At 42.6% G+C, this 12,500-nt stretch overlaps 1 protein-coding gene across 2 annotated transcripts in view; it reads left to right on the top strand.

The window, feature by feature from the left end:
• Positions 1–12,500, top strand: part of LOC101477967 (ERC protein 2) — a 165,591-nt gene that overhangs the window by 107,659 nt on the left and 45,432 nt on the right. For both annotated transcript variants that reach the window (XM_076878162.1, XM_076878163.1), the window contains one exon: positions 11,158–11,305. In XM_076878162.1, the coding sequence (XP_076734277.1) occupies positions 11,158–11,305 (148 nt within the window). The remainder of the gene's footprint in view (positions 1–11,157; positions 11,306–12,500) is intronic.

A 12,500-nucleotide genomic window follows, 5' to 3' on the forward strand; every position in this document is an offset into this window, starting at 1 on the left:
GTCAGATTTAGTGTTAGGGAATTCACAGGGGAAAGGGAAGACATCCACACGTGACACAGATTGTTGTAGGAAGCTCTTTGGGCTGTATTATACCTGAACACATTGTCAGAATGGCTTTGACAAAGAGCAGCTAAGTGGTGGGTGAGAGACCATAAACCAAAAAAAAAGATCCCACCCTCATCCACAACTTTGCAGTGTTAATGGAGCAACATCACATATCTACACAGAACAACACAGTACTAGCTGCCTCCTCACAGGATGCACACACACTTGCATACATACTGTGGATGCAGTTTGAATTTCTTTTTATCTTTGACATTTAATGTAGCCCTCATAAGGCGCCCAACGTGTGTTTAGAACAACATTATAATGAACTTAAACTCCTCAGACTCTTAAAATTACATTGAGATGACCACAAAGTGATAATTTAATAGTAAAGGAGTAAAAAAAAGAAAGAACATTCATGCAGACACACAATCTCCTATATGTAATCATAGCCAGAAAAAGGACTCAGTTGAAGCCATTATTAAAATAACTGTGATGTAATGTGCCAAGGGAGCTGAGTTGGATGTGTATGTTATCTATCTGGAAATCAGTGAGTCTGTCAGCAGCATGTAACTGCACACTGCCACAGGTCTCTTTATTAAAAAACAGATGTATGCTGGAATTTATGCACAGGTGTGGTGGAGGCCCAGCAGAGCATTTATGACGTTGTGTGTGTTTATCTATGAATATTGTGTGTGGATTCATTTATAATTCCAATGCATGAGAAAAGTAGACGAAGGGAAACTGGTCTCGATGGGAGCAGCTCAAGGTTAGGAGAAGAAAGTTCCCCTCTCTGCTGCAATTATCAAAAGGCGCACACTTTTGCTGTTTCATGCTTGCATGTGCATTTCTGCGCCTGTGTGTCGGCACTTGCAGCTTTAATTTTCATACCCTCATAAAGTTTGCAAAGCCACACACACTCAGTCTTACAAGAAGTCCTACAAGAATTGGAATAATGAGAAGAGTACAAGCTGTGCCAGTGTCTCTTCTCACACGAACCTTATTCACAACAGCTATACTTTCGGGTAGCGGGTGGGGGATGTGTCTATTGGGAATTCACACCAACCGGCGAACCTGCACATCCAGTGACACAACAGACTGAATGTTCCAGAGGCCATCATCTGTCTACACTAGCTTCAAAGTACAAATTACCCAGATTACAGAGCGGCGCGGTTGTATGTGTGAGACTGTGTATGTAGGTGTGTTCTTGTGTCTACCTCCGTGTCCACTGTGCACCGGTGCAAGTCATTGTGTCTGCAAATGTCCCGTGAGTTTGTCTGAGTGTTGCTTTCGCATGTGCGTGCCTGTGTGCGTGCGTGAGAGCCATAGAGCGAACATGCTGAAATATGTATTCCTGTTTTTACTGACGGGGAAATAATAGTGACTTTTTTAAATCAGAAGGCCAGGTAGTAATCATGTTTCCTTTGATCCCATGATCCTCACTGATCTGTCTAAATATGAGCAGACTGGTCCAGACCTGGCACGACTCTTTTAATCAACACCCTCACCTAGACCCCTGTGTGTGCACATTTGTACATTTCATAGACTTTCTGTCTGGCCCCATATTTTATGATGTATATGGGTACAACTCATTACTTCTATGTAATTAAATTTCATAACCGGTTTTGTAAAACACAACTGTGTCGCAGCATTTATTTACTGTTAATTCTTTGAAAGGAGCTGTTTTAGTAGCGAGCACAGTCTAGTTATGCAGCTTTTATATTCCCTGAACTCATGTGGCTGTGATTGGAAATAACTCCGATTGGCTGATGGAGTGTGGGGTGAATGTTAGTGTGACCTTGTGTGTCCTTTACACAGTGACGGGAAATAGACGAGTGTAAGCTCCAACGAAAGCTATAATTCTGAGAGTAATACCGGCCAAAGGAGAGTACACGCATCTTCTTTATCACGCACACGTACATACACAGTTTGCTTAGAGTGAAGTCCTAGCTGTGCTGTAGTAACCACATTAATTGGGTTGTGTAATTGTCTGGCAAAGCATTGTGGGAAACAGCCCATACAGATCTGTCCCTTCACCTCAAACTGCTTTTTAAACACGGACCTATCGTCATGACAGTCCTGTCCAGAAAAATGCTGAACATGTGTGTGTGTCTGATTTAATGCCTGTGTCTTTTTGTGATCCCCTGTTTGTGTGTGTGCGTGTCTATTGCTTCTTTAAGGGAAGTGAGTGTGGTGGCCTCCCATCCCACCGCATGTCGGCTGTGGTTCAGCTGTGGTCCACCGCCAGGGCCTGCATTTGGAACTCAGAGAAAATACACCAGGGGTACTCGCTCTCACTGTTTTGTGGACCCGTCTTTCATCGGATTGTGTGTACATGTGTATTTTGGGTGAAGCTTTGTATGTGTGTATGTGTTACAGTGCACCACAATGTTGGACTCTCTGCCCCTGACATTTTTAAGGCCTTTTGGCCCCGCGTCATGAGTGCGCACTGTATTTCCAGGCTGAAGTTAGATGACCGGAGTGAGAGAGAACCCATGCCGAGGACAGGAAAGGCGAGGGGGATGAGGGGAGAGAGGCAAGGCGGGTAATTGAAGGTTTGAGGGTAATATTTAGGCCAAGGATGGCTGTTTCAACGTGTTTGCGTAACCTCCTTGAACTTAATATTTAGCCCCACTTTGGAGTGAGTATAGGGCACGCCAGAGCAGAATAGAGAATGATAGAGGGAGAGAGATACCGAATGATAGAGAGGTCCAAGTCCATGGCGGAGGTAATTCCATTCTCTTCTGTAAAGAATTGCTCCTCTCTTTGATTAGGAAGAGAAAGGGAGGAGAGAAGGAGTGATGGAAGGAGGCCTGAGAAGGAGAAAAAGACATTTCCTGTTCAAAGGCCTGTGATGATCTGTTGGACAGAGGGTTATTATAATGCAGTGGAACATACAAGGCCATAAAGACAGCGTTTAAATGACGCAATGCAGAAGGTGTTTCTTTGGAGCTGACTTTAAAGACAGTGTAGAGTAGATCTGGTGCAGGAAGAAAGGGAAAGTGGTTAATTATCAGTGGATTCTAGCTTAGCTCTAACTCTGCAGCAGATTAATGATTGTGATTGCAGAGGGTTGCACACACTTTAGAAGAAATGTGAAAATGTCATGAGGATCCTGAAAAGAATCAGTCTGAATCAATGATTAATATTTTGTATTGAGGAAACCAAGGTGGCTTTTATTGTTGCAGATGAAAAAATCTAACAGTTTCTTTTCAGTGTGCATTATGTACAGTTTGATATTATGATGCTGAAGAACTGTCTGAACATGTAACTATTTATACACTGACTATTACACACTTTCTGTTACTGCATATGCTTCTCCCTCCCTCGGTGTAGCTGTGAATGTGTGTGTCTTCTTACACTGTGTGACTGAAGCTATGTTACTCTTACCCTCACCTCTCTGTCAGATGACAGGCAGCTTTAAAGAATCCAGCTGCTGTGTGTCTGTACTTGTGTGCGAGACAGAGCAGCTTTGCACGTGTGTGGTACAGTGCAGCCTCCTGTCTTGTTTCTTGCGCCTTGGGGAAACACTGTCAGTCAGTCAGCTGAATGACAATAAAGACAGAACAAACCTCCCTTTAAGCGAATGGAAAGCCCTGCTCTGCTATTAGTAGGTTTCAGGCCCTGGTGTCAGACAGCTCTTCTGATTGGTTAAAGCTTTGACTTATGTGAAATCTGTGTCTTTATCACACTCACACAATGAGGTTACACTGGGAAATCTATGCCGGCACACACACTTACTTGGCCAAGCTCACATGGGCACACATGGAGCTATCCAGAAAAGATGTTGTTTTAACAACATTGCTAATTTACCTGGGACTTAAGGGAAATAAGGCTGGACATAACAGAGCATATATAATGCAATTAGTTGTTTTGTGGTTGTATTTATAAAATAATAGTTCAATGTTTTATTCAATACATTCATTTGCTTTAAAAAGTGCAGAGTGATGCTCGTCTTAGATCTGTGTGCTTTTAAAGTGCAAGATTCAGGATATGTTCAGCTACGTTTGTCTGCTCTGTTCATCCCCTCTATAGAGTTGACTGCTGGCTGTGGGCAGACACGTCTAAGCTTTGTACAAACTTTATTGTTACAATAAGACGGTGGGTACACGTCCAAGCTCGCTGCATCTGGCTATATTCTGGAAAGAATAAGTTCCACCAAGTACCTTTATAGAAAACCCATCAAACCCTAAATAACCTTTGAAGTGTTTTTGAGGTATTGGTTGGCATCTTATAGCATTAGTGAGGCTAGCTGTTCTCCGTAGGCCTCATTCACCAATATGTGTATGTATGTGCATGGTATATTCTTATACTGTGCAAAAAATAACTGCACATGCAAAATTATTACCGTGTGCACTGACCAGTTTTGTTCTTACCACCATGTGGGTGTTAGTGAATCATTCTGATCAATCACACCAAATAAATCAGCATGCTCATGCATTCTGCATACTAGCTGCATACTGTCACGCCCCCCGTTTCTCTATAAAAAGAAACACGTTTACCTCGGGGTGAAGTGGTGAAAGTGGATGTTGCAAGAGAGGAAACTGCAACACTAAGAAAAAAAAGAAGAAGGTCTGAAAACGTGGTGTCGGTGTTGGATGCCAGAGAAGACATACCTTTCCAAAGTGATGATGGTTGAGAAAAAACAAACAAAACCAAGACTTGGGCGTGGAGAAAAAAAACAGGGGTTTAGCATATCGTTTACCCTGAAACACTCACTTTGGCTAAAGAACAACAAAGAAGATTTCTGACAGGAAAGATCAGAAAGACAGAAAAACTGATCATAAGAAAAAGATGGTAACTGGGACAAGAAATACCTGATCTGTGGGGATGGACAAGAAATTCATGGCAATTATTGAAAAACGTCCATATTCTTGAGCATTAAGACGGTAGGATTACTAAGTCTGTCACATTAACGCATTGGCAAAATTGCAAAATGCACCGACAGAAGATGAATGTTCTGCAGGTAATGATGCGTTGATATCTAAACAGTGATTCAGTCAGTTCATTTCAGTCATGCATACACTGGTCAAAAACAAGGAGTGGTGAGAATGGGGGCAGTCTGCAAAGAGAAATCATACACTGTAACTGCAGGTGTTAGAGGAACAGTGTTGTAATTCAGATGTTGGAGGCAGCTTAATGAGAATTTTCAATATAAAGGAAATATCTGTTAAAAATGCTGTGACTGTTCGGAGTCTCCTCCTTCCTCTGACACTCAGTTAAGTTTAGTTATAAGTCCTACAAATACAATCTAAAATAAGGCCACCCACAAAAATACCTTAGAGTTGCAAAACTGACACTTTGCCTCTTTTTAGTAAATACTAGCAGTAGCTTTTTAAATGCAAAAGCGGGATTGTGATAGATTTGTTTGTAGAGCACAAATAATTTCATGCACATTTGTGCGTGAAAGATTGTATTCATGGTTTACTCACAGATTTGTGCTTGAGCTCTGATTCTGAATGAGAGCCTTGTTCAGTTGTTATTCTAAGCAATCAACCTGAGTACAGGTTCACACTTTATGCACAGATATGAGACTGATATTGTTATTACATCACCCTCCACTGAGTTTTACGAAACACACCTTGATGCTTATTTCTGTCTGTAAGAGAGATAAAGAAACAAACAACCAGCACTGAAAATGTACGGCCGCCTCAACTTGGCATTAATGTTCATTTACATTCTTGCTTGTTTTTGATGTTGGCGTCGCCTTTGCAAATTTTTTGTTTCAAGACCGAATGCACTTTTCATCTCCTTTGTCTGCAATCGCACGGCCACCTGGTCTCCTGCACTCGTTTCCTCTCCGTCTGGGTCTCTCTATCTCTCTCCCCCCTCTTTCTTTCTGGAATGCAGCGGTGGCCGTCTGGTCCTGCTCATCTCTGGGAGCAGTCAGCCATCTCTCCTCGTCCCTGCTCCAACTCTAAACATTTGGCTAGTTTTGGCAGATTTGTTGATTTTTGTCCCCTCGTATTTTCCCTCTTGTTGCTGTAAAACTGATACATACTCTTTCAATTAGACTCCCACCACCACCCACCAGTCAGAGCACTAGTGTGGGAGTGGGGGTTAGCAGAGTAAGTGCGTTGTATATTTTATTAGTGAAGTGAAAACACACATAACCTGGTCTAGTTCTGGGAGAACCATCTGCTGTCGTGTTTTTTTCTTGGGAAGCGCAGCTCAAGGTTAGCATGTGAAATTTGAAGCTCACAATTTACATGTAATGACCTATATACATAAAGCAACTGCTCCAAAGGAACAAACAAGGCAGTCATGCAAGTTTTATTTGTGGTGGGTTTGGATAAATCCTACCTTGTAGATTAAGATAAATAAAGGCTTAAATCCGGCCGAGCATACAAAAGGAAGCGGATAATATGTGGATCTTGCATGTGGCTGCAGGTTAGCTGCTACAGGTTAGCATGGAGCTAATCCAAACCAAGGCAGCCAAAACTAGGACCTCATAAAAATACATTTTACCCACATTTAAAGTTAAGACACGGCTTTATCCTCTCAACTGGCTTTGCAGAAAGCTCACCAAATGTAGGTTGAGCGTGTGTTTTATGTTGGACATAGACTTTTTCCTACCTTCTTAGCTGTAAATAACACATGACTCCAAGACCATAAATAATAGTGTCACTCAACCATGCCCCATTCTCATGTCCTCTGCTTGCTCTCACCACAGGCTTCTAGAACTGCCTAGACAGGGGCCCCCAGACTTGTACTGCACCTTTACACACCCACAATCAAGAAACCACCATAAAGTGCCCCAGGAATGTTTCTGCAGAGCCGGACAGCTAAGTGGTGGAAAGGCATGATCACAAACGGGAAGACGTCATAATAGATGGTTTGGGAGCAGATATTAGAGGACTCCCCGTGTTCCTGCAAACAAAATACATCATACATGCACACATGGAGATGAAAGCACAAATGCATTTATGGACAGGCAAATACATGCACACATGAATATGCAGCACATGCACACACTGCGCTTAGGGGTAGACAGTATTGATGGTTCCCTTGGGCATCGCACAGACGCATCTGTTTCTGTCCGGCTGACTCTCCACGCTCATAATTTCAAGTAAGTCATAACACAAATTATAAACACATATCCCTCAACCGTGACACCTAGGAATAACAACATGCAGTGCGCTGAGCTGATTTAGGGTATGCTGGGACTCCTAAATCTTTACCTTTGCTCCTTTCTTCCCTTCCTCCTCTCCTCTCCACTTCTCTCCCCTTCTTTTCTTCCCTCTCTACTCTCTCTCATGCAACACAGGTGGCACTCAGTCTTGTCAAACACGTACTCCCTTTCTCCTGCTACCTTCATCTCTTGCCATCTTTTTTATTGTTTGTTTTTTTTCCACATTGACACATCCCTTCTCTCCAACTCCACGGTATCTCTTCATATCAAAACCTCACTCTTTGATGTGCCTACGTGTGAACGTACCCAGTTTCATGCTCACTTTTAACCCCATCTTAACCCTTTTGTCTCCCAGAAATCTGCCTGACCTGACAGTGTACCTCGTGGCTTTGTAAAGCGCTCTGAGCAGCAGCTCCACCTCGAAGATGTCTTCATCACCTCTTCTTCTTCTTTCACTTTTTCTTTGCATATTGTCTCCCCCCAACACACACACATTTCACATCACACAGTCATGTACTTTAGCCATCCATCTCCCACGTCTGTAGATTCAAATGTCTCAATATGTCCCAGGGACCATGAAGCTTCAATTGGAATCACATGTTGTAGCTGAGCTGAGAATTTCACCCCTTATAAATAAAATGTCAGTTTTTCTCACAATACCAAAACTATAGTTGAGCTGTGGGAGATCTTTATTCAAGGCTGCGCAGTTGTTTGTCTGAGCATCGTGTTTATCATGTCAGCTAAACTACAGTTGCCTCGCAGAGGAGCTTTTTGACACCAGGGCTCCAGCAGTTGGATTTATACGTCCTTTTATTAGCATACCTCATGACCTTCCAGTGCTTGGGGTTTGACTTTTATGAAGACTAATCACAAGTTTGTCATGAAAAACCATTTCATTGTCACCCTTTCAATTGGGGGGGGAAATGAAGATAATCCTTTGTTTGTGTGGGACAGGCCAAGTTAAAGTTAAGCAGGGAGTAAGACAAGAGAGGAGGAAAGAAAGAGGGTTCACCCACTCAAGATCAGCCAGCAGATAGAGCATCTGTCTTTGTGTGTGGGGTGTGCTCGTGCCTGACAGATGAATCCTGTCTTCTAGATTAATGTACATTGCAAGTCTGTTCAACAACTGAGGCCAAATGGCCACTTAAATGAGATGTGATTAAATACTCCAGTGTGATTCAGGTTCAAAGACTGTTAGTAATACTAATCAGCACACGCACACACAGACACACACAATCACCGACTGAGGATGTAGGAGACGAGGTTTACAGGCAGACTAATCACAATAATGCCCCTTTTTTATTGTTTTAGGAAGACATCGCTCAGCAGAGTCCCGCAGCACCACTTAGTGAGCACCCACAAGGAGACTTCACTGTAACGCGCTTTGTTAATTTAGAGACTGGAAGCGATTTAGCTTGCATTGAACCATGGCAGCCACGTTGGCTCAGAGGCTTCATTTTGCTGGGCTCAGAGCATCTCGGGTTCGATCAGCAATCTTCTCTTGGGACTGACGTAGGCGAATGCAGGTGTAATGAAGGTGACGACTGTTCCCTCAAAGACAGCAGCATATGCCACGCTTCAGCTGTAATTTGACACACGCTGTAATTATATTTGAGTTAAGGGTTTCATTGCTGCATTGACATAATGTCTAAAATGGATGAATTTAAATAGGACTGAAGAGAATTATAGGACATTTCTTTAGATGGAGGATTTTCTGGAGGAAAATTCATCCTTGTTATATTATAAGTGTCTTTTTTATTATTAGAAAACACAAGTTTATTCAACAGAGACAGTGTAAATGTCCTTCATGAAGTGCTCAGAAAGTGGTGGCTCATTTCCTGATACATTCACAAAAAGTGGGGTTGATTCCCTGAACTTTTAAAAGCACTCTCCTCTTGTGCCATCCTGGCTTTGCCCGGTGTTTCAGCTACTTAAACTGTAGAAAGTCCCATTCTTAATGCTGTGCAGTTAAAAAGGAATAATATTGCATTCAAGCATTCGTGCTGTATTTACTGCAGCATTTTGACCCGTAAAGATAAAATTCTGCAGCTCCATCTGTGTGAACTTTATCTTAAAAGAGATCCGAGCGTTTGCTGTGAGGCTGGTTGGATGCGGTTCAATATTTTTGTGCTTCCATGTCTGGCAATGTGGTGTAAAGATGGCCATCCTGCATGTAGGCTTTGGCCGTTAATCTGACACAGTGTTTATGATCAGTGACATGTTGTGCTGCATTCCTTGCCCATATATGACTCTGTTCATCACCTCTTCACTCTATTTAACGCAGCCAAAGAAAAAGTAGTGAAATGGGCACTGCTGTTGTGCCATTCTTTAAAATCCAGAATTCATCAGGTTTGTTGAGCTTTGTAATGGTGAACTGTATGAGGATGGATTTTATAAACAGGATGTGGATCTATATGGACTTTATCTATTTATTTAATTCTTTAGCTGATTTAGACTAAGAATGGCCAGCTCAAGAAAAATAAGCCTGCAGTCTAAGACACGTGCTCTGTTACAAGTCTTCTGTGTGTGTGTGTGTGTGTGTGTGTGTGTGTGTGTGTGTGTGTGTGTGTGTGTGTGTGTGTGTGTGTGTGTGTGTGTGTGTGTGTGTGTGTGTGTTCGTTCCCATTACAGTGAGCATTAAAAGGAAAAACACTGGAGGTGTGGGGAGACGAAAAGTGTCACTTTGGTCCTGCGCCGTGATTAATGGTGTGATTAGCTGCTCCAATCCATGTCAGAACCCACATGCATGCACACGCAAACACATGCGCAAGATGCAAGTACACACCAATACACAAAGAGCTATTAATGGCCCTGAATGGGAGAATCCAGATGCGGCATGCAGATAATTGTACTAAAAACATCAAATGTGGAGTCCCAGGCCAGCAGGACTTTATTCTGAGTTCAGCATGTTTATTTTTCGTAATTTAGTTATTTCTGCAGGGACTTAAATCATGGAATAAAAACACCCTAATGCAGGTCAATTTTTAATAAAGACCGAAGTGTATTTTTAACGCACCCTCCTTTCTCTTCCTCTACCTTTCACCTCACACAAACCCACAGATGACCTCGACATGCTTGTTTAATACCCTCTTAATTTCAAATGCCCTTTAACAGTCTGGAGTATTCAGCTTAGAATAACCTAAGTGTCTACACTGAAGGTATGAACCGGTGAACTAGTTTGGTGTGATGATCATTCAGACAAACTTCTCAAAAGATGAAGACAAAAGAAAATCATAAAATGAGCTGAAGTGTATTTTGTAGGAAAGTGTGTTTAGAGCTTCTTTTTGCCATTTATCTTTTATTTTTGTCAAAGAAAACAACATAAAGAGCCAAAGCAGAGGTTTGTCCATGCCCGGCTAACTGTGAGAATGTATATGCTTACCAAAGTGGGAAAACAGAATTTGTTAGTCACAAATTTAGATCAAACACATCCTGCTGATGACTGTGATGAAGACAGTCATCACTGATCTTCCCCAAACACACAGACTTTATGCAAGATCGAGCTCTGTGGGATTAAATTAGTACATCTGGTTGTGTGCATGATGAAGTTTGGTGGTATGTCCTCCTTGCCCCCCTGCACCTGTGGACAGTCATTTGAAGCCACCCCCTCTGTACACAGTCACAAACACACACAGACACTGTGGGAACCAGGGGTGACATAAGAAAGATGTCATATCCTGCTCAGTCTGCTCCATTAGGTCCTATTACACTATTACATGCTCATGAGTCATAGTAAGGTACCACAAATGCTACACTTAGCAGACCACTTCAAAGATGTCTGCTTCTTTTCTGTGGAATCGCTGTCTGAGTTTAGGGAGCGCTGGAATTAGTGAGCTTCCTGTGACATCTCTATACAGCTGCGGTAGGGCTTTCTGTAGTCGACACCTGTCTGCTTTCTAAATATTAAAAACGTGACGTGACTTGCTGTTAACACTTTACCCATCAGTCAGTACGGTCCTTTCTTTTTCTCGCCCTGTCAGGCAGCAGGCTTTGCTTGCAGCCATCAGTGAAAAGGATGCCAACATCGCCCTGCTAGAATTATCCTCCTCCAAACGCAAGAAAGCCCAGGAGGAAGTGATGGCTCTGAAGAGGGAGAAGGACAGGCTCATGCACCAGCTCAAACAGCAGGTAAATCCACCATATTTACTACAAAGATATTTGTTTTTGCCTTTCGGTCACATTTTACAACAGATTCTGGCATTGCTACTCAAAGCAGGGCTACAAATTCAAACCTGCTGCAGATCATGATCGTTTACATTAAAGATACCTCATGGGAAGAGTTTAGAGTTTTAAAACTAGGAACAGATAGATGTTAATAATTGCTGGTAGTTCCACGCCTCTAACCACACTTATTGCATTTAGTCATCAAAAAGTCACTCAAGCAGAAGCTGTGATTCCAGGCACGTAAACACATACGCAGAGCTGTTCCCTCAACAGTCATGTTGCAGCCCGAGTCGCACACGTATGTTTGTATCACCGGTGAATCACTAGCAGACTTTTCTGGCTGACATCTTGCGGTGAAACGGAGATAAATCCCAGAACACGCATGTACCTACACACATTCACCTATTTCCCATCCTACTCGCAGTATGACACGGGACTGAGAGAAGTATGTGGATCATTAAGGTCTAGTCAGACCACATCAGTGACTGATCTAACATGAATGTTAATAGTAATGAGCTAACAGCAGGGAGTCCATATATACGATCTCCTGAGTCACAGGGGCTTCTGGGAAAGCTGGTGCATTTAAAAGTCAACAGATGCAGTGGCTGCTTGTGCATTTAAGTGCGAATCTATGTTTGTTTGTGCCTCGTAAACGGGAAAGAGGTTCGGGGGGGGGCAATTCCATTGGAGGAATTTCAAGGAAAGCCTATTATCTGTTAATCGCCATTGGATTCGTCATGTTTTCCCGTTGGGTAACTAGCAGTTACAGTACACCTGATGATGCGATGAGCTCTAATTGCAACGGTGTGGTCTGTAGGCCCAGGGCAAGAACAAAGGGGTGCAAGTGAAGAAGAAAAGTGAGGGAAAGCTGATGACGAGCATGCATTCCACATGCATGCTTTCTTCTTTTTCGTGCATGCAACTAGTCTTTACTTAAAGTCTTTAAAAATGCATGTGCATGTAAATTGTAAATATTGGATCTAACTGCAGTGCTATAGACACACCTTGTCATTTATTATGCTAGGGAGGTCGTAAGGTAAGTAGTTCCTGCATTACTGTGGTTCATTTTGCAAAATGAGCTCTCTGGAGGTTGTGTTCTTTAACATCACACACACACGAGTTGTCTGTCGACTGACCCACTGACACATATCAGGATAGG

The sequence above is a fragment of the Maylandia zebra genome, linkage group LG20, assembly GCF_041146795.1.
Source record: "Maylandia zebra isolate NMK-2024a linkage group LG20, Mzebra_GT3a, whole genome shotgun sequence".
NCBI lineage: Eukaryota > Metazoa > Chordata > Actinopteri > Cichliformes > Cichlidae > Maylandia > Maylandia zebra.